Source organism: Palaemon carinicauda, chromosome 41 (assembly GCF_036898095.1).
Source record: "Palaemon carinicauda isolate YSFRI2023 chromosome 41, ASM3689809v2, whole genome shotgun sequence".
In the NCBI taxonomy this organism is placed as follows: domain Eukaryota; kingdom Metazoa; phylum Arthropoda; class Malacostraca; order Decapoda; family Palaemonidae; genus Palaemon; species Palaemon carinicauda.
In genome coordinates, this window is record NC_090765.1 from 27,962,330 (window position 1) to 27,982,748 (window position 20,419).

At 38.5% G+C, this 20,419-nt stretch overlaps 1 protein-coding gene across 6 annotated transcripts in view; it reads left to right on the top strand.

Moving 5' to 3' along the window:
• Window positions 1-20,419, top strand: part of LOC137632473 (mucin-2-like) — a 196,832-nt gene that overhangs the window by 108,742 nt on the left and 67,671 nt on the right. For 4 of the 6 annotated variants that reach the window (XM_068364422.1, XM_068364420.1, XM_068364419.1 and 1 more), the window contains exons 2-5: window positions 4,343-4,476; window positions 6,135-6,194; window positions 11,310-11,355; window positions 12,457-12,483. In XM_068364422.1, coding sequence (XP_068220523.1) covers window positions 6,151-6,194; window positions 11,310-11,355; window positions 12,457-12,483 — 117 coding nt within the window. In that variant the 5' untranslated portion in view covers window positions 4,343-4,476; window positions 6,135-6,150. The remainder of the gene's footprint in view (window positions 1-4,342; window positions 4,477-6,134; window positions 6,195-11,309; window positions 11,356-12,456; window positions 12,484-20,419) is intronic. The other 2 variants (XM_068364423.1, XM_068364424.1) reach the window with 1 other exon arrangement.

Below are 20,419 nucleotides of genomic sequence, written 5' to 3' on the forward strand. Positions count from 1 at the left end.
TATATATATATATATATATATATATATATATATATATATATATATATATATATATATATATATATAGTGTGTGGAATAAAATTATTTTCTAGATAATACAGTCGTTTTATAATACAACGCAAAAATATAATTATATTTATGACAATCCTTGGTTATAGTGCGCATCTCTTATGCAGGATAGATTTATTTTCTATATTTAGAAGAATTCTATGTTAGAAATGAGATGTAAGAAATATAATATAAAAATACTGTACAGTATATATCTGGCTCATGTCTGTCTCTTCCATTGTTAAAATCTCCATTAAGAATATTCGAAATCATAAGACGGGATTTCGTGCATATCTAAGCCTGCTCTCGCTGAAACGTACTACAGAAACTACAGAAGTCTACACATGGTTACCAGATTATTTCATCTGATTTATCGTACATGAACCTTAAAATTATCGTTTTTTAACCAAAATTATCGTACACACTTTCAACATGATTATTAAGGAGTAACATATATAACTTATTTCAAGGTATTTTAGTATAATTGTTTAATCAAACACACACATTTGTATATACCTAAGGTATGCGTAAAAATCACAGGAAAACGTGATGCTCAGATGCAGAAGAACCACAGGGAAAATGAAAATACAGAATATACACTTGAGTCCTGACTAGTTTCGTGATACTTCCTCAGAGGACTGATTTATTGCGAAATCAGTCCTCTGAGGAAGTATCACGAAACTAGTCAGGACTCAAGTGTATATTCTGTATTTTCATTTTCCCTGTGGTTCTTCTATACCTAAGGTATGTATCGTACATCATACTGGACCTAAAATAATGTACATGGACGATAATTATCGTACGAATGGCAACACCATTTCTCTGTCATCTCGGTCCAACTTAGTAACAGTCTTCTGCGCATGCGCCGTGACGTCATCACACAGTCATTATTGCCCGCCCAATCAGGCACGGCCACGCATGTACGCACACACACGCACAAACCTTCCCCGAGGCACCCAGCCCTTTCGCCGCTGTTTAAATATTTCTAGCTGGGTTGGTCTTAAGTTGCGTTTAATCATTTGATATATACCCAGATTTATATGTATGATTTTCATGAAAATCTACCAGTAGACTAAGATTATATATTTAAACTTTCAGTTAAAAATAAGAGAAATAACAAAAGCAAATGTTTTGGGAAATTATTGAAGTTTTTGGGAAAGTTTTCGGTGTAGATTCTCATGATCAAATTACATTGATCATTACTCCGTGGTGGAAAGTTAGGGGGTGTTGGGGTTGGATGTTGTTGTGGGGGGTGGGGTGGGGGGGGGGGAGGCATTCTGCGGGGTTGGATTACCCTGATTGGGAGACTTATGGGGGAACTAGGAAGTTGCTGATTACCCCCCTCCCCATTTTTCTTATTTTGTCTTCCATATTTTTTGGGTAACAAAAATGCTGAGCTTCACTTATTAGGTTTGTCGAATTGCTCCTTTTTTAAATTTTTCAAATGTACGAGATTATTGTTTTGCATTAACTCTCTCTCTCTCTCTCTCTCTCTCTCTCTCTCTCTCTCTCTCTCTCTTCTCTCTCTCTCTCCTCTCTCTCTCTCTCTCTTGGTTAGGCTTATTTCTTCCATTATTTTGTTACAATTTTCCATTCTTACTCTGCCCTTAGGATTGAAATAAGCATAAATCCATTTATAGTACAGTATCATCAACCCATTTTAATGGCTGGGAATTACAGCAGAAAGTTATTTTTTTATTTTCAATTCATTTTAATGGTAACATGGAACATAATTAGATATTACAACAAGCCACATACTTGAAAACAAACCACATACAGTACTTGAAAGATTGCCTAGATCTGAAACATTACAGTGGAGTACTGGCGTTAACCATTGGGTATCGTGCTCTGAATGTACCCAGGAGCACTCTGCCAGTACCTTAGCCATGCAGACACATTTATGGCATTTAACCACTTCTACACATGACGCCAGAGCTCTTGTGATAAGTCCTGGCAGCAATGTGATGATCTCATAAGTATTTAGAATTTGCCGAGTAATGAGATTTAATCCTTCTAAGACGTTGATATCTTGCCAAAGTAAATTCAGGTCTTATTCTGTCGACACACATGACGATGGTTTTAATGAATATTAAAAGTAATTTTGTGAAAAAAAAAAAATCTTTTTGATACGTTCCCTTCTCTATGGTGTCCAATTTAGAATTTTTTTTTTTTTGGGGGGGGGGGGTTGGGGGGAATACCCATTTGTGCCTACCAGTTTTAGAACAATTAGAGCCTCAACTAAAAAGGCATCAGTTTCTCCAGAGGTGGTTTTGTCAATTGTTCTCTCTCTCTCTCTCGCTCTCTCTCTCTCTCTCTCTCTCTCTCTCTCTCTCTCTCTCTCTCTCTCTCTCTCTCTCTCTCTCTGTTGTATTGAAGAAAGACCTCCCACAAAAAAAAGATAAGAGATCAATTCATGATATTGAAATGAGCATGATAGCGCATAGGAGAGGAAATGTGTGACAATTGATTTGTTTCAAGAGAGAAAGCAAACAGTTATGGCACTCAGCGAAAGGGCAGGGTTTGCTTGCCTTGGAAGGGCAGGGTTTGCTTGCCTTGGAAGGGCAGAGAGTGATTGATGGATGTGTCGTGTGCGTCCATGTGTCAGAAGGAAGACGGGGAGGAAGTTGTGTAGATGTGTTATTGTGGGTTGTATGGATAAAGGTTTGAATGTTGTAGGGCAAGGTGGAATAGGGAGTGTATGTGATCTTGTAATTACAAAGATCTAAAAGAATGATATTTGGGGAGAGAGAGAGAGAGAGAGAGAAAGAGAGAGAGAGAGAGATTATTAAGAAAAGTGTTAGGCAAGGGTCTCAATTATTTTTGTATATTATAGGAAATTTCCATAGATTCCTAGGATTTTCGAATAAATTTATTAATTTTTGAACAAGATCAGTCAACATTTATTGTGAGGTATTTTGACAACGAAGAAATACCACATGAATGACTAACTTTATATTGGAGTTAAGTTAGATGGTGTTTTTTTTTAGTACAAAAAGCGTATGTGAAAGTATTGTTAAGTATATTTTATTCCTTTGTTAATATTAAGAATCTAATTTATAACAAAAACATTCAGAGATTTCTGTCCTCCAAAGGGTGACGTTGACACAAAAAGAAAGACATTTGATTTGCATCTGATCCAGAATGCTGATCCTGATCCAGAGGCCGGATCTGGATCACTACCAAAATTCATTGGAATTGTCTATAGCACAGGGTCTACATGTGGTGAAAATTTTGTTAAAATCTTCATTTTTGTGTTGATGTTCTTTAAAACGGCGAAAAATGCAAATCTGGATTTAGAATCTGGATACGGATCATCTCCAAAATTTAATTGGGTTATCCATGACCTTATATCTGGGCTATCTGTGGTGAAAATTACATTAAAATCTGTCGGTTTGTTTTGACGTTACCTTTAAAATGGCGAAAATGTGAATCCGGATCCGTATTCGGATCATCTCCAAAATTTAATGGGTCATCCATGACCTTATACATAGAGAATTGAAGTGAAAATTTTGTCACAATTCGTCGAGTAATTTTTGACGTAATCCTGTCCACAGACAGAAAGACAGACGGGCACACACAAATATTTTACGGATCCAGAACAGGATCATCTATAAAAATCAATGGAGTCGCTTATGGCCTGATATTTATCTGTGGTGGAAATTTCGTCAGTATCCGTCAATTTTTATTTTTGTTTTGACATAATCTTTAAAATTGTGAAAGATTCAAATCTGGATCTAGAATCCGGATCCGGATCATCTCCAAAAATTTAATGGGGTTGTCCATGACTGAAGATCTAATTATAGTGAAAATTTAGTGAAAATCCGTGCAGTAGTCGTGAGATAATCCTGTCCACAGACACACAAATAAATAAACTGACTCAAAAATATAACTTCCTTGGCGGAGATAATTACAGAGGGATATACAGCCGGGGGCTGTAGGGGGGTTACTGTATTTGTATGCTTTGGTAATACTTTACTGTACATAATTTCTGAAAAAGAAAATACTTGATTATATTTGGCATAGAGTACAGAGTAGATGGAAGGACAAATGGTTGGGTGTACTATGATCATTCTCTGATTGATATGAAAGTTGAAATTGACAGGAAGGTTTGAAAATATTACTCTAAATTAAGCTTGTATGCGGGTAATAATAGTATCCAATACTGTAGCTTTTCATACTCCATACAATTGATTATGTGTGATATCTTTCTTAGGTGTCCTATAATGAAAAGTGAAAGAAATTAGATTGCAGAAGTAGTTGACTTAAGACCTAACAGTTCCACATTCTCTTTCAGCTTATCCAGAAGATTAGGCCTATGCAAAATATCAAGGAGAACTTAGAACACCATCGTCCGAACATATTTTCTGAACTCAGAAGACGTTTCCAGGATCATTTTTTGAGAATCCTTATGTCATCATGTTTCTCATGGTTAGTGTGCATTTACTGTATTTCATCACATCTATTTTGTTTGTTTTTATTTTTAAGTTGAGTTTTCCCCATATTTATTCCTTTTTTTTGAGCTCAAGCCATGTCGTCCTGATGGAAGTAACTATAAGTAGCTTCCTAAGGGATATATGTACTACAGTGATATTCCCAGAGAATTTTACCTTTAGGTATCCAGAATTCTAACTCCTGGCGCGAATATCCTTAAATTTCTCTCAATGATATCGCATGATATCAGAGGACGTATTCTTGACACGTCACATAGCAATCTGCACCCCTAATTGCGTTAACGCTTCGAGGGGGATGTGGCAGAATAGAAGGGGAGCCGTATCAAGGTTACCCTAGTTCTCATACTATTGAGTATCACAACAGCACCATATCCAATATGGCGAACATTCCTTATTTTGTAGCGATTTCGCTCAGTGAGAAATGTTGTCCCAAGGTAAGGCACTGATGAAGATCCACAGATTCATTAATGCTCTGGTACGGTTCTATCAGGACGACATGGCTTGAGCCCAAAAAATGGATTTTGAGTGAAGCGAAAAATCTATTTTCTGGTGAGATGGCCATGTCGTCCTGATGGACCCACCCTTCTTTTCTAAAAAGAAAAGACCTTCACAGTATCCCTCCCGAAGTGCTGTATCTGTAGCACCATGCTCAATGCTACAAGGAATGTTCACCATATTGGATATGGCGCTGTTGTGATACTCAATAGTATGAGAACTACGGTAACCTTGATACGGCTCCCCTTCTATTCTGCCACATCCCCCTCGAAGCATTAACACTATTAGGGGTGCAGATTGCTATGTGACGTGTCAAGAATACGTCCTCTGATATTATGTGATATCCTTGAGAGAAATTTAAGGATATTCGCGCCAGGAGTTAGAATTCTGGATACCTAAAGGTAAAATTCTCTGGGAATATCACTGTAGTACATATATCCCTTAGGAAGCTACTTATAGGAACTTCCATCAGGACGACATGGCTATCTCACCCAAAAATAGATTTTTCACTTCGCTCAAAATCCGTTATATTTCCCCTGTTGAATGTAACTCAATTTACAACAGTTGTAAAGTATAAATTGAAAATAATTTTTATACAGGAGCTTTAGCTAATTGGGAGATTTGAAACCAAAACTCTGTGCTGTCATTTTGATGTGATCTTAGGGAATATCTTTGAGTTAGAAATTATGGTGCTTTTCAATAAAAATAGTATGTTGATTACCTTTTTATGGAAATATTTTAGGAGAATAATTTATTAGTTCAATGTTAATACTGTATATATTTACTGTATACTTAAATATCTCATGAGCAATAATTTGCAAAAGTTTGAATCTGTCTGACAGTATGGTGATGTAGTATTAATTCGTATGTGCAGGTATCACTTTCCTTTATGTTCAACAGCCATATAAAGAATTGAGCCAGGATAAATTTTATAAGAAATTCTTTATTTTTGTCTTAGGGACCGATTTCCTAGGTAAATGTGTCATGTTGTAAGGAAGGGCATCTTGCACTTGTACCTTTTATCTAAGTTAAAATGAACTATCATGGTAAAGTTTTAAAGTATCAGTATTTAATTTCATTATGTATTTTTTATTAGAATGGACATTATGATAATTACTGATTTTTTTTCCTCCTTTGCAGTCATGTTTAGCTTGCAATGGATGATGATGGCCAGAAACAGAGATTGCTTGACGTAATAGGGTAAGTTTCCATTACTGTTGTTTGATTGAGCCGTCCCTCTTTTCTGTGATCACTTGATTTTGCATTCCTATTTGATCTTATGATGCAAAAGACAACTGGAGCCTGTCTCACTTTTGTTTTTATGTAAATTGTATCAGCTGTAGGTTGGTCACTTTGAAAAGGTCCATGATATTGAAAGTACAAGGCAAAATTTGTAACCGTGTACTACAGAAAATTTGATTATGACTATATATTTATGCTAGAATATTAGTTTAAATGGGGGTATTTATTGAAAAGAACTAGTTGTCAGTTGTTAAAGATATATTTTTATATTAATTTGAAGTTTATCACATTACAGTATATTTGTGGTTATATAACACCACAAATTTAGTGCTTTGTACTGTGTATTGTTATGTAATTATAGTTTGTTCCAACACAAAATACTTACCGAGAACTACTTTCTTTTGGAGTCACTTGTGATCCCTCTTTCTCGACCAAGGTTTTTCCCGCCGTTACCCCCCTACTCCGCTCTACATAGGCCTACCCCCGCCGCCAAGGAATGCACCCTGAGGGCAGGATTAGGGCAGGTCACTGCTTCTCTGGGTCATTCTCCTCATTAAGTTCCTTGGTCGTGTAATTAGAGTTGAATGGTATAATAATTGCCCTCATCCATTGTTGGCATTAATCCTTTAGCCTAGTAGATCATGTACAATAAAGATTGCTTGTTGTGTAGGACAATGGAAGACTTATATAGGTAATAATTTTTATTTTTTAATCAAAACAATTGAAGCTTACATTCAATTTGTTTTTGTGTTTATTTGTAGAAGTAAATGGGAAAAGACTTCCTAATGGTTAAAATCCAGTATTTTTGGACTTTGCAGTATTGAAAAGAAACAGATAAAATGAATGCTATATACAGTACTAATATACATAATTAATTCAGTTTTCTCTTTGAGGAATTTTACCTTTTAAGGATTTTAAATGATCTAGTAATTTAGAATTTGTTTGGGTGTGAATGTTATTGATTGATTCTTTCATTTACCTATCTTGAAATGTAGTCTTTAGATAAGGAAATAAAGCTCATTGGTCTCATGATCAGGGAACATAGGTCTGACAAGAAATCAAAGGGTTTTATGTTGTTCTTCCTTCAGTTAGTGTTCATCTTTTAATTGGTGTGGGTTGCATGCAGATATGAGTTGCATGCTTGCTACAGTTTTATTTGCTCTAAAGGTTCCTGAAAATTTAATGTGTTAATTTTGTACAACGTTTTTGGGTGTATTAAATTTTCCATGGAACCTGGATCAATTCTGAGAAGGGGTGAGACACATTCCAGAACTGCCCTCAAAGTATCTACAATTGATATATATCCATTAGATCTGAGTGGTTTCCTGCTTGGATCACTATTAGCTTTGAATGCTGCCATTGAATTTCTATAAAGGCTTCAATTATTTATAATAATAGTACTGTATACTGTATAACATTTCTGATATTATTCGTTTAGATGAACAAGGAAAAACATTTTAATGTAGAAGTAAAGGATTTTTATGTCCATGATCATTTTTCAAACTTATGATGTCGTGAAGCAGGAGACATAATCAGATTGAAAAAAAAGTGAGTCGGCATGTCGTGTTAACGGTCATGCAGAATAATTCTGCCTAGGTGTACTGTATAGTAAATAGAATTTTAAAGGTGATGGAATTTAGAAAAATGCATAGATGTTAATCACAAAATACAAGGTAAAAACTATTGTAAATATTTTGAAAAAAAGGATGATAATGGCAACTTTTAAGCAAAGTTCCAAGTTCTCTAGGAAAGTTAAAAATTGAGAGATCATTAAAAGAGGAACATCTTTAGTGTACAGTACGGGTAAATTTTAGAATGCACATTTATCTGTTGCATGTAAAGAATTTAGTGCATGTAGTATATTATGCTCTTCGCATTCCCCAAGAGAGATTAGTTCACCAAACTTTCAACTGGGCTCCACAAGGCACTAGAAGAGTTGGGAGATCCAGGCCTACATGGCTGAGGACTATGAAGTGGGAAATAGGAGATGATGATTGGAGAAGTATTGATTTGAAAGCTCAAGATAGAGACGACGGGCAAAATCTAACTGACGCCAATTGCATTAATAGGCATTGGAGGAGATAATGATGATGAGTATAGTACTACTGTTTATTAGACATTAATAAGCAGGTCAGACATTCTTCTGGCATTCATTTCTTTCCTCGGAGGGGTGTGGCAGGTGTAACGACTGTTTGCGTTGGCTGTGGATTAAATGCTCTTAAGGCCTGACATATGAGATTGGTCGAACATGAGTCCATCACTCCTCTCACTCCGGTGAATGATCATAATTGTTTTTTTGTTTCCCTTAATGACCCTCATGAAAGAGAAGATCCACCTGAGACTCTCGCTTTGGTGTTGCTTCGACAGTGCTTGAAAATAATGAGAAGGCTGCCTTATGTAAGGATCCCAGATATTCTTCTGGAAATAATCCTTCTCATAAGAGTATGAATACAGTGATGCTTCAGCATACGAAAGTAATCCGTTCAGGATACGGTTTCGTATGCTGATTTTTTCGTATCCTGAGTCGCGTTTTACATGTAAATAGCCTAATCCGTTCCAAGCCTTATGAAAAGACACCTTTTCTTTTATAAACACGCTAAACTGTAGTAATAAACATGCAATGCAGCCATTTCTACCATTCAATAATCAGCCCAACCATTAAAAACAGCATAATCCATTCCAGAAACCACCATGAGATTATTCAATAATGTAGTTATAGCCTAGTTATCCCCTTCAAGCCTTATGAAAACGGTCCATTTTCTTTACTGCTGTATAAAAGTTACGGTACTGTATGTAAAGCATTTGGATCAGTGAAGGTGTATTGTTACCTGTACACCTAAATTAAGGGTTGATACCCCGAAAAAAAAGGTACAGTTAATTAACAAAAAAGTTGAAACTGTTTAAAATTACTCTCAACGACGATTTGGGATCTCGTAAGCTTTTCATATCCTGAAATTTTTTTCGTATACTGGGGCATAAAAATCTTCGTATCGCTTTGCATACCCTGAATTTTTCGTAAGCAGAAACTTTCGTATCCAGAGGTATCACTGTATGTTGTAACCGTTTGTAATCACAACTGGTCATCCGAGTACAACTCAGTTACCGCTCTTTCTTCGCTGTGCGATGGATGATTGATCAACAGTCATGTTTAGTTAACTGCAAAACCATTTTCAAGAGAGTAAGACCTCATTTTATCAATTGGTTCCAGGTGTAATCTCGTGTTCTTGGGACATGACGAAAGTGATCGGTTTTATGTTCTTGGTCTCCCAATATGAATGGTGGATATTGCCTCGCTGATTCTATCTTTGTGTGATGTTGAAAAGATTATGATCGTCTTCAGATCATGCCATGCAGTTGAGTGAGAGCACCAGACACTTATGGTTTACAGATCAAGAGCAAGGTCGAGCTGATGCATCTCATCCTTCAACTTTAGGATGGGGAATTTTTGTCTGTAGATGGGTCCACTAGCTCTGACAATCTTGCATCACCCTACGTATAGATCCGTCAGTCTGTGAATTGATAAACAACCTTAGCGTGGAGAAGCTTTGAATAAAAGGGATCTCTCTCTCTCTCTCTCTCTCTCTCTCTCTCTCTCTCTCTCTCTCTCTCTCTCTCTCTCTCTCTCTCTCTCTGTGCTCACTTTAGCTGGATCTTTGGTGATGAGCTTAGCCTCTGATGTTTCTTTGGACGTGGATATTTTAAAGTTCCATAGGTTGTTAGTGATAGGCAGGACAACATTTACCTTCCTCTCACATCAGGCTGCTGATTTGTGACAAACATGTTCCTTAAGAGATTGGGATGCTGTGTTTAGTCTCTTTTGAAATGTTAGGTAGCGATGGCTGGAAGTTGTTAAGAATTGCTCTCTGGACTTCTTTAGTACAGTTAGCTGTTCTTTGTAGAGAAGACTGCTGGGCGAGTCATGATTTCTCCTGTTTAAAAGAGTTTCTTTGCTTGAGTTGATATCAGCGTGTCTATGTCAGCTTCTATCAGTTGTTTTCAAGAATCCCGTTGGATACATATTTTTAAATACCCAATTACAGGGACTCTGTGAAGTATTTCTGCTTCTGTGAAGTATCTCTGCTTCATTTGTAATGGGACAAGCTATCAGTTCAAAGCCATGTGCTTCAGTGTTCACTCAAGTGTTTGTCTGGTGTCTGTTTGGACTAATTTGCTTGTGATCTGTTTCTTTCAAAACTGCAAGAAGTGGTTGTATTGTAAAGATCACTTGAGTGGAACCTGTTAAGGGTGAAAGGTCAAGAGAGGCCAAATTAGTAAAAGGAATTAAGACTTCTAGATTAGAATAATGTGTAGCATTGAGCTTAAGAAAAGAAAATGCAAGACTTAGAATTAACTGTTTACCTAGTAATGTGAGGTGGATGGTATAATCTGGGAAAATCCAAATGCAGAGATGGTTAGAATTATGAAATATTTATACAACATGTACAATGAGCTAATTGAACGATGGTGCCAGAAATTAATATCCAGCTCAGGGAAAAGGAACTTGATAGACCTTTGTTTTTTAACATACAGTTTAAGATGAGAGTCAGCTGCTGAAGACCAGATAGGAAGGCAATGCAGGTTTATTCAAAAGATAGCAAAATAAAAGAATCCAAACATTTACTTAGATTTTTTTAGATTTACGTTACAGAGTTTTTTGGTAATTGTGGGATATTTTTCTCAGAAGGGAATTTTCAATCAAGTTTGATACCCAGAATTTTTAGTGAGCAGTATTTAGCTTAAAAAAAGTTTCGGAGAAAAGATTTTGGTTGGAAGAGATCGAATGTATTAACCTACTAATGTTCATACTTTTGAGTTTTGTCACAATTTAATCTCGTCTATAATTTGTTGAATGCGCTAATGCCTACTTATGTATGTATGAGGGAGAATATTTATTAATACATCTAAGAATTAGAATACTGTTTTTACAATCTGAAAAGAAATTGGCGAGATGAAAATTATCCTTGATCTGTTGTTAGGCCCTTGAGTAATTTTGTCAAAACTAATGAAACTATTTTGCTTATTTTGCAGAGTATTTTTGTCAAAACTAATGAAACTATTTTGCTTATTTTGCAGAGATCCCCATGCTCTAGAGACATTTTTAGAGACTCTCCCTAGCTCGGTAAGTATAAAAGAACCCTAGGTTTTTGTATAATGGTAACTCAAATAAGTCATTAATGAACTCGTGATTCATCTTCAAAAGAATTTTCTTTTATTTAAGTTGTTATTCAAAATTTCATTTAACATTAGCTGAGTACTAATATTTTTAATTTCATTATACTCAAATTATATCTACATATTTTGCCATATATGGTGAAAATTTAAAATTAGATTCAACAATTCATTAGAATTTTGAAAAATTTAATAATTCATTCAAATTTTGAAGTTCTAAATGTTTCGCTCTAGAGATTTCAAAGATAAGATAAGTTTAGGTCTTATTTAAGGCATTTATTTGTTAATTGATTTTAATGCACACAATATTTTAATCATTATGTGTCTGCATGTAAAATAGTGGTATTCATTTTTTTTAAAGATATTGTAGTTTGCACTTTTAGCAAAAGTTCATAGTTTTAAGTATATTAAGGGGTTTGTTTGATTTTACATGAAGATTATCTTTTGCATTTTAGATTTATGTCTGCAAACAGTTTTAGTAATCTTTGAGTAGCTGTTGTCAGATAGATTGCATGCTGATTTATATTTCTGATTGGCATCCTGGTGTAATTCAGTAGCTTACAATAGCATTATGAATTATGTGCCATTTGTAAACTAATGGGCCATTATTTTAGGTGATTTTAAAAATTTTCCCCAAAAAATTAGCAGCTATATAGATAAAAACACGCTAGTTCTGTAGTGTAGAATTGATCTTTTGTATTTTTTTATGAAATTTAAGTATAATTCAGAAGGTTGATCTAGTATTTGTATATGTAAGGACACTCCCCATTTGCAAATTGATTCTTACTCTCAGATTTCATATATATATTTTATGTTCAATCTCTTTTTAATTGTTGTAGTTGTGATACTGGGAGTTCAATTTTTAGACAAGTTTCCTTTTTTATGGTAGTTTGTGTTGCATAATCTTAAGAATGTGCACTTTATTACTTATTACATTAGTGATTATTTTTTTCTAGATGTCCTTATATGCTGTCATTTAGTTAACTTTGAAGGATGTCTTAGATTCTTTTTTTATTTAAGAAATTTTTTATAGATGTCTGGTTTATTTCAGTTTTGTGAAGAGTATAAATCCTGGATTGTAAGTAAAACAAAGAGGATTGCTTGAAATATCCTACTTTCCCGTTAGTGTTTTTACTTTAAGATTACCTTTACTTGAATCTTGATGGAAAGATAGATGCTCATTAGATAAAGGAAGGTTTCCTGTGACCACAAACAACTGGATAAAAAGCAAGGAACCATTATAGGTGGCAAAGAATAGCTTCTCTTCTTTTGGTCTTTACATATGGCAAAGTATTCTAATTAAGGCTTATCATAATAAATTTAATGTCATAAGTAAAATCTGTACTGAAAATAATTAACTGCATTGATATTTGAGAAAAATCTTGGGTGACAATGAAGTGCATATTTGAAATATATTGAATTTATTACGAGTGTTACTGCTCAACTTCAAATTGCGTTTGAAAATGTCTTTTGTTTTTAACATCCTCGTACATAGATAATCATCAGCAATTTAATTGCTTTTTAGAACTTTTGGCAGCATTAAACTGTTATTAAATTTTCCCTAAAGATTACAGGTGAACAATGGAAAGTGTCTGAATTGTAGGTTTTACAAAAATAAGCTGTAATTATGTTTTAAAAGATGCACTGTAAGGGAATCTGACGTAAGAATCATTTTGTAAATCATCATTTACTTGCTTTTGAATGTTGCATTGTTTATTTAGTCCAGTACTTTATGTCGTTCATTGCTGTTTTTAACAGAATTCAGTTATTGAGGTGATGCTGTCTATGTTGGTTCTATTTTTAATTTGCAATTTAGTTATCTCTTATCTACAGTTTTCCAATTACAATACCATATTTTAGGGATTTTTTTTATTACAACCACATTGCTTATATATATGCCCATATTTGTGTCTCAAATGTTCCCAGCTTCACCAGTCTTTTGTGTCAGAAAGGGGAGTCTCACTATACAGTACTTATACTATCTAAATCCTCTGGTATGTTCCATCCAATTAGCACCTCACATTTCTTCTTCTTATTTGTATACTGTACAGTAGGTCAGTGGTTGAGGGACTATAGTCCCTTGCTCAAAACCAGAGTCTACTCTCCACTTGGATCAACAGAAGGAAGGCTGTGGGATTCTGTTTTTTTTTTTTTTTTTTTTCACAAAGTACTTCTGTACTTTTGAAAGAGGAGATATCACCACTTGGTACTGGAACTGCACGCCAAATGCTGTGGACTGTGCCGAGATAGTCAGTTACAGTACTGTTGTCTGCTTTCTGCTTACAAGCAATAAGACGGGCCTACCATACGACCACACCCATTCACCTGAGCGGGGTTACTCTGTACCGCTCTTGCTCTCTGGCACCAGGGACTTTCCCAGACATGGGCCAAGACCATTCATGACCCGATTCGTGATCTACCTCTCGATTATACATTCATAGTTATGTTCAAATTTAGCGTTCGTATTCTAAGGAGAGTAAATGAACCTATAACAGGTTGACGAGTGCACAATCTCTAGCTTTGAGATATCAACGAGCGGTTGACGGTTAGTCACGGTAACACCTTTTGAGCTCAAAGACATTCTTGCTTTAAGAATTGGACAGATGCTGGACTCCTTGTCTACCTCTCAGAAAAGTGATGTTGAAGTAGTATTCGGAGGGTATGCTGTGTATCAGTAATCCTTTATCCTTTGTGGGGAAGGGGGGTGGGACTATGGTCAAGCATTTAGGAACAGCTATGCCAATTGGCTCAGCTTTGAGGAAGTTCTGGCTTCACCAAATCCCAGCGAAGGCCATCAGCAGCTTTCTTCCTCCAGAAAGTGTGATACTCTGCTCCACCCATTCTTGCTTCTCTTAGTCTCAGTCCAGGAGGATTGTTAGGAGGAAGAAGAGGGGAAACTACACAGAGGTATGTCCCTTGCTTTCAGTCTGTGGAATCTTTGTCTTGCATATTACCTCCGTCTTCCATCTAAATTTTTTTTATACCTACTTTCCAGATTTCATCTCTAGACATGCGAAAGAGTTGGAACAATCCTGGAATTTTATGCTGGAATCCTTATTCAGCCTTTTCTAGTCCTCTCCCATTGGCTCCTCATGAGTCATTATAGTAAGAGAGCATGCGTCTGTATTCCTCTTGACCAAACTGGTACTTGTCAGACTACTTTCTTTTCTTGGAAATCTTGCTCCATACTCAGCCTCCAGAGAGTAGTACTTCATGCTTTTGGTAATTTGAAGGACTTGTAGTGCACGCAGGGCGTCAGTCATTCCGAAAGCACCTCTTTCATTCATCATTGTTACACACATGTTTTCACCTGAGTATTTGTGCTTGTCTGCTTGGAATGACCTCTTTGGAGTCTTTCTAGAATGATATCGACACTAGTCTCACTTATGATTTGAGGATTGTGATTGAGGAGAGTGATCTCACACCCAAGGAAAAGATGAATTTCTGGGAGTGGTATTCGACTGGGAATTTTTCCTTGTACTCGTATCAGCAAACTTTGAGAGGTAACATATATGCTCCTGATCAGTAGGAACTGCTGAACCACTCATGGTAGTATGGAAGGACAGTAGCCAAGAGAAGAAGAGTGAGTTGGTCACCTTTTTCCTCCTGCTTTACCAGATCCTTCCTCCTCATATTCTCTTCTGCAAACACTTCTTAGAATGAAGAAGCAGCAGTAGTAGTTGCGAAAGAGGCCTCTGGCAAAATGCTCTTTGGGAAATCTTGTATACGCTCTTCTCATTCGGGAGAGAGTGACAGATCTCACCTTGGGCTTCTATCAGGTGGATCCATAGGCCAGGTGAGAGTGAGCATTGTTCCTACCATCATCATTCCTGTCATAAAAGGAGGAATTCCCTGGGTCTCAGGAAGCTAGTGTCCCTCTTCTGGAGTTAGTATTGACTCTTGCCCTTCGGGGTTGGTCAAATGGCTGTAAGCCTAACATGACGGTCTTCTCGTCTGATTGAATTCAAGTGAACAATCGTTACTGGGACCCAGCACCGATGGCTAATGGTGAAAAGGAAGAGTGCATTTGTGTTAATTTAAGACTGAAAAAAGTTAATAAAACCTGAAACCTGTGTAAGCTTGAACCGTCTGACATGAGGAGTTTGGTGTTGGAACAACTATGATGTAATGAAATAAAAAGAAACTTAAAGTTCTCTTCTGAAAGTGATGATCTAGAATCAGTTGGAAATAGAATAAAACATTATGTAGAATGAAAATTATATAGAATAAAACATTATGTTGAACAAAAATTATATAGAATAAAACATTATGTTGAATGAAAATTTTATAGAATAAAACGTTACGTAGAACAAAAATTATCTAGAATAAAACATTATGTAGAGCAAAAATTTTATAGAATAAAACGTTATGTAGAACAAAAATGATATAGAATAAAACATGTGAACGAAAATTTTATAGAATAAAACGTTATGTAGAACAAAAATTATCTAGAATAAAACATTATGTAGAGCGAAAATTATATAGAATAAAACGTTATGTAGAACAAAAATTATATAGAATAAAACATCATGTAGAACGAAAATTATTTAGAATAAAACATTATGTAGAACGAAAATTATATAGAATAAAACATCATGTAGAACGAAAATTATATAGAATAAAACATTATGTAGAACAAAAATTATATAGAATAAAACATCATGTAGAACGAAAATTATATAGAATAAAACATTATGTAGAACGAAAATTGTATAGAATAAAACATCATGTAGAACGAAAATTATATAGAATAAAACATTATGAAGACGTGATAGTTTGAGTTTGGTGTTGTATTTATTTTCTTTTAAACAGTGGTTGTATGATTCTGGCAAGTATAAAACATTATTTGATTGCATCCTTATTTGTGTAAAACAAGTGATTAACACAAGAAGAGGGTAAAAATAATCTCTAATTTATCGGATATCAGATCCGATATTGAGAATTTGGCAGTGGATAATATGGCACCTCCTTTAATCCAGGAATACTGTAATTGTGGTAACTGAAAGAAATTAACTAATTACAAAAATATTTTTGAAAAGGCATCATTGAAGCTTGAAATTGCTGGATTAATTGGCCTATTGCTTTAGTAATGAAGCTTCCTTCAGATGTGTCAGTGAGATTTATGCTCTGTCTGGGAATGTCTTACATGTTTGAGGATGGTAGCGAATAGTTTGGATGTTTGCTGTCAGTTTCGTGGTAAGGACTAGTAACCAGGACTGTTTCACTACACCCTTTGCCCTACCTTTTTGTGGTCCCCATCACCTATAATGAAGAGGACTGTTTGTACTGTCTTGTGAAGAATACTAGGCTTCACCACTGATGACCAGGTATTTTAGGTAGGGTATAGGGTAAAGGCAGAAGTAACTTCTGTACATGTTTTCTTATTGTCGTCTGACTAGTGATTTTGAGAACCTATTGTAATGTGACGGTTGGTAAAGGAAAACGGATAAGGGAGGTATGAGAGTGGCTTGTCACTATGCCAGAGAACTTTTCTCCCCTTTATATTTCTTGAGACATGTTAGCACATAAGGCAGTGTTACTTGGAGAGAAGGAAATTGCAGATTCATCATTTTCATTTGTTCATTCATTCATTGTTCTTTCGGGAAATTTGGACTCTGAAGGTTATTGGTAACTACGTTTCAAGATGATAGAAATTACAGTATTTTATCAGTTCTTAAAGATTCATAATGAATACAAGATCTTTTTCTTTTACAAACCTATGGGCTACCAGATACTGTACCTGGTTCCTGGCTCATTAAAATCCCCAAATGGATGCTATAAGCATTCGTAAACAAATCCCAAATGTATACTATAAGCATTTGTAAACACTTTACCAAATATCCATGTTAGAATTTCCCTTCTTCCAACCACTTGAACCTTTGACTGGTATTCTTTCTTCATAAAAAGTAAGTTAATATTTTGAGACACACCTTGGGACCCACATAGCATATGTGCAGAGTGAAATGTCATCTGCTTGATGGCCTAAAGATTGGTGAAACTGGCAATATTTAGTATATAAATGTAATTATATATAAGTTACTGGTGTGTGCAAGAGTACTTTTCTGTTATAAGAATACTGTAGCCTATTATTTTTTTATTTGTTCCAACACGGAGTACTTACCTCGAACTACTTTCTTTGGAGTATCTGGGTTCTCCCCCTATCTGACCAAGAATTTTGCGTAGTTCCCCCTATCTCCGTTTCTCTGGTTTGGGTCGCCCTGTGGTGGATGGATACTCGCCCTGAGGCGACCCTGGGTCATCGCACGAATGTGCTGCTAGGTCTGACTCGCCAGTAAGCATCTGGCCGCGGCGTAGATATTATCTCGCCGCTCTCACATTCTGTCCGACCCACCTTTTGTGTTACCACGTGTTTCCTTTGTGCTTCCCCATCCCTTTGTGCCTTACCATTCACATCCTTTCCCTATGTTACTTGTGTTGTTTGGTGTTATAGTGCTTTCCTTATGGAATGCCTGCGTCGCTGTCCCGGGCATAAGGCCGGTAAGTCTTGCGGAGTGTGGCTCTCTAAGCCCGATGTAGATCCGCACACGTTCGGAGTGTGCGTCCTGGCCTGTACTACAGTGGGCCTTGTACGCAATGAAAGAAGAAGGCGTCAAACAAGTGCCCTTAGAAGCCAGGCGTCTCAGCGCCCTTGATGTCGCTTTCAGCTCCGTCGGAGAGAGGTTCTCCTTCCCCTTCCCCTACCCAGAGTAGGGGACGAGGTAAGTCCGTTGGGGGGAAACGGCCCATTGCCGTTCCCCATGTGTCTAATGTCGGTGATTATGATTGTATTGTGTCTACGCAGACATATGGGGAGTCTGCTAGTGTGGCGGAAGTGTGTGCTGTAGACGAGGTTCTGGTGCCCACAGGACCCGTCTCGAGTGAAGACCCGGTGTGGGGGAGGTCAGGTACGGCTGTTTCCCTTCCATTGTGGCAGTGCTTTACAGGTTCAGCAGTTTCCGGGGGTGTGCTTGACAAAGAAAGGCAGCCCACAGGCTCTTCAGACCCAGACTCCATTGTGTGGACGGCACCTAGGACGCCCTTCAGGTCACCTATGCGGCAGGAGGAAGAGTTTTCGGGCTGGTTCACCTCTTGGAAGGCTCTACGCCTGCCCCCGGCGCCTTCAGCAGCGCTCCCGTCGGACTTCATGCAACCCGTCACACCGGTAGCACAATTACAAGCCCTTAGGTTGTTGGCAGGAGACTCGGCGGACTCAGCTAGCTCCTATTCTTCTTCTTCCAACTCGGAGTATTCTTCGTCCTACAGTTCATCTTCGTCGAAGGACTTCAACGACCGAGAGACGAGAAGGAAGCGGAAGCAGGCTAGAAGGAAGAAGTTGAGTTCGTAAGCAGGCCCTTCGAGGAAGAAGGCCAAGGTTTTGAGGAGGAAGAGCAAGAAGAGGAATTCCTCCACGAGGAAGTGAGCTAAAGTGGCTTTCCCCCCTAGCGGGTCGAACAGGGCTCTTGCCTCTCCAGTGGCGGCCGCTGGAGCCGCCTCCGCGCCCTTGCCCAGTGTCTCTTCAGCTCCATCCGCCCGTCAGATGCAGCTGTTGGCACACGTAAACTTACCTAGCCTTTGTCCGGCAAGTCACCGGCTCCGTCCGTCCAGCGGAGGTAGCCGCTGGCTTGGCCCGGCAGCATGGCATCCATACCCGTTGCCACGACAGCCCCATCCAAGCATCGGAGGTAGCCGCTGGCATATCAGGGTACCAACACCCCACGGATTTCCCCGGGAGGGGGTAGACCCATGACTGCTACCTCCGTCCCGGCAGCTCCATCCGTGACGGAGGCAAAGTGGCTTTCCCCTCTAGTGGGTTGAACAGGGCTCTTGCCGCTTCAGTGCCTGCCTCAGTGGCCGCTGGAGCCGCCCCCGCTCCTTTGCCCAGTGTCTCTTCAGCTCCGTCCGACCGTCAGATGCAGCCGTTGGCACACGTAAACTTTACCTTGCCTTTGCCCGGCAAGTCACCGGCTCCATCCGTCCAGCGGAGGCAGCCGCTGGCTTGGCCCGGCAGCATGGCATCCATACCCGTTGCCACGCCAGCCCCATCCAAGCACCGGAGGCAGCCGCTGGCATATCAGGGTACTTACACCCCACGGATTTCCCCGGGAGGGGTAGACCCATGACTGCTACCTCCGTCCCAGCGGCTCCATCCGTGATGGAGGCAGCCGCTCTATCGGACCAGCCAGAAGTGAGGGATACAGCCGCCCCCACGGATCCATCCGTGCTCGAGGATGCAGCCGACACGGAGGATCAAGTGGTAGAGGGCTTGTTAGACACGGACGAGTGTTCCCCCGGCGAAGTGTCCTCCTATAGAAAAGTCCTGGTTCTGGTCCTCCACCACCACAGATTAGACGAGCCTAAACTGTCATCAGAGCAGGCTGGGCTTTCAGGTTTGGGGAGGATGGTGGATAACCCCGGCCAGCAGAAACCATCCTTGGCCCTACCGCTAGCGCCGGATGTGGTACTAGGCATGGAGCACGTCGATAAATACGTTGAGGGACATAAGAACTCCCTAAGAGCTCAAGGGTCCTTTAAGCTCCTGTCGGGACTGAGGACCCAGAAGAAATTCTATGTTCCAGACGGACGTCATGCAGGTCCCTGCTCGTTGGAAGAGGCCGTTGCAACGTTAAACCAGTGCAGATGACAGAACCCTCACTGCACCAGTGGTTTTCTCTCAAGCGATGGCCACCATGATGGTCACCTCGCAAGGCATAGTCAATGTGACCTCCTGGCTGGACTGGTGGGCGTGCACCCTGGCAGGGTTCCAGCTATCTCACGACCTGTCAGTACCAGAGAATCAGGCCCTTCTACAAGAACTCATTTGTTCGGGAGGGAAGGCGATGAAGTCCCTTACCTTCCAGTCCCTGACCCAGACGGTAAATTGGGTGTTAAGGAGGAGGGACACGGTCCTTAACAGGATCTCCCGTAGACTTCCCGAAAGGGAAACAAAGTTTCTGAGGAATGCGCCGGTGTGGGGTGCGACCGTGTTCCCCTGCAGGCAGTAAAGGAAACTATGG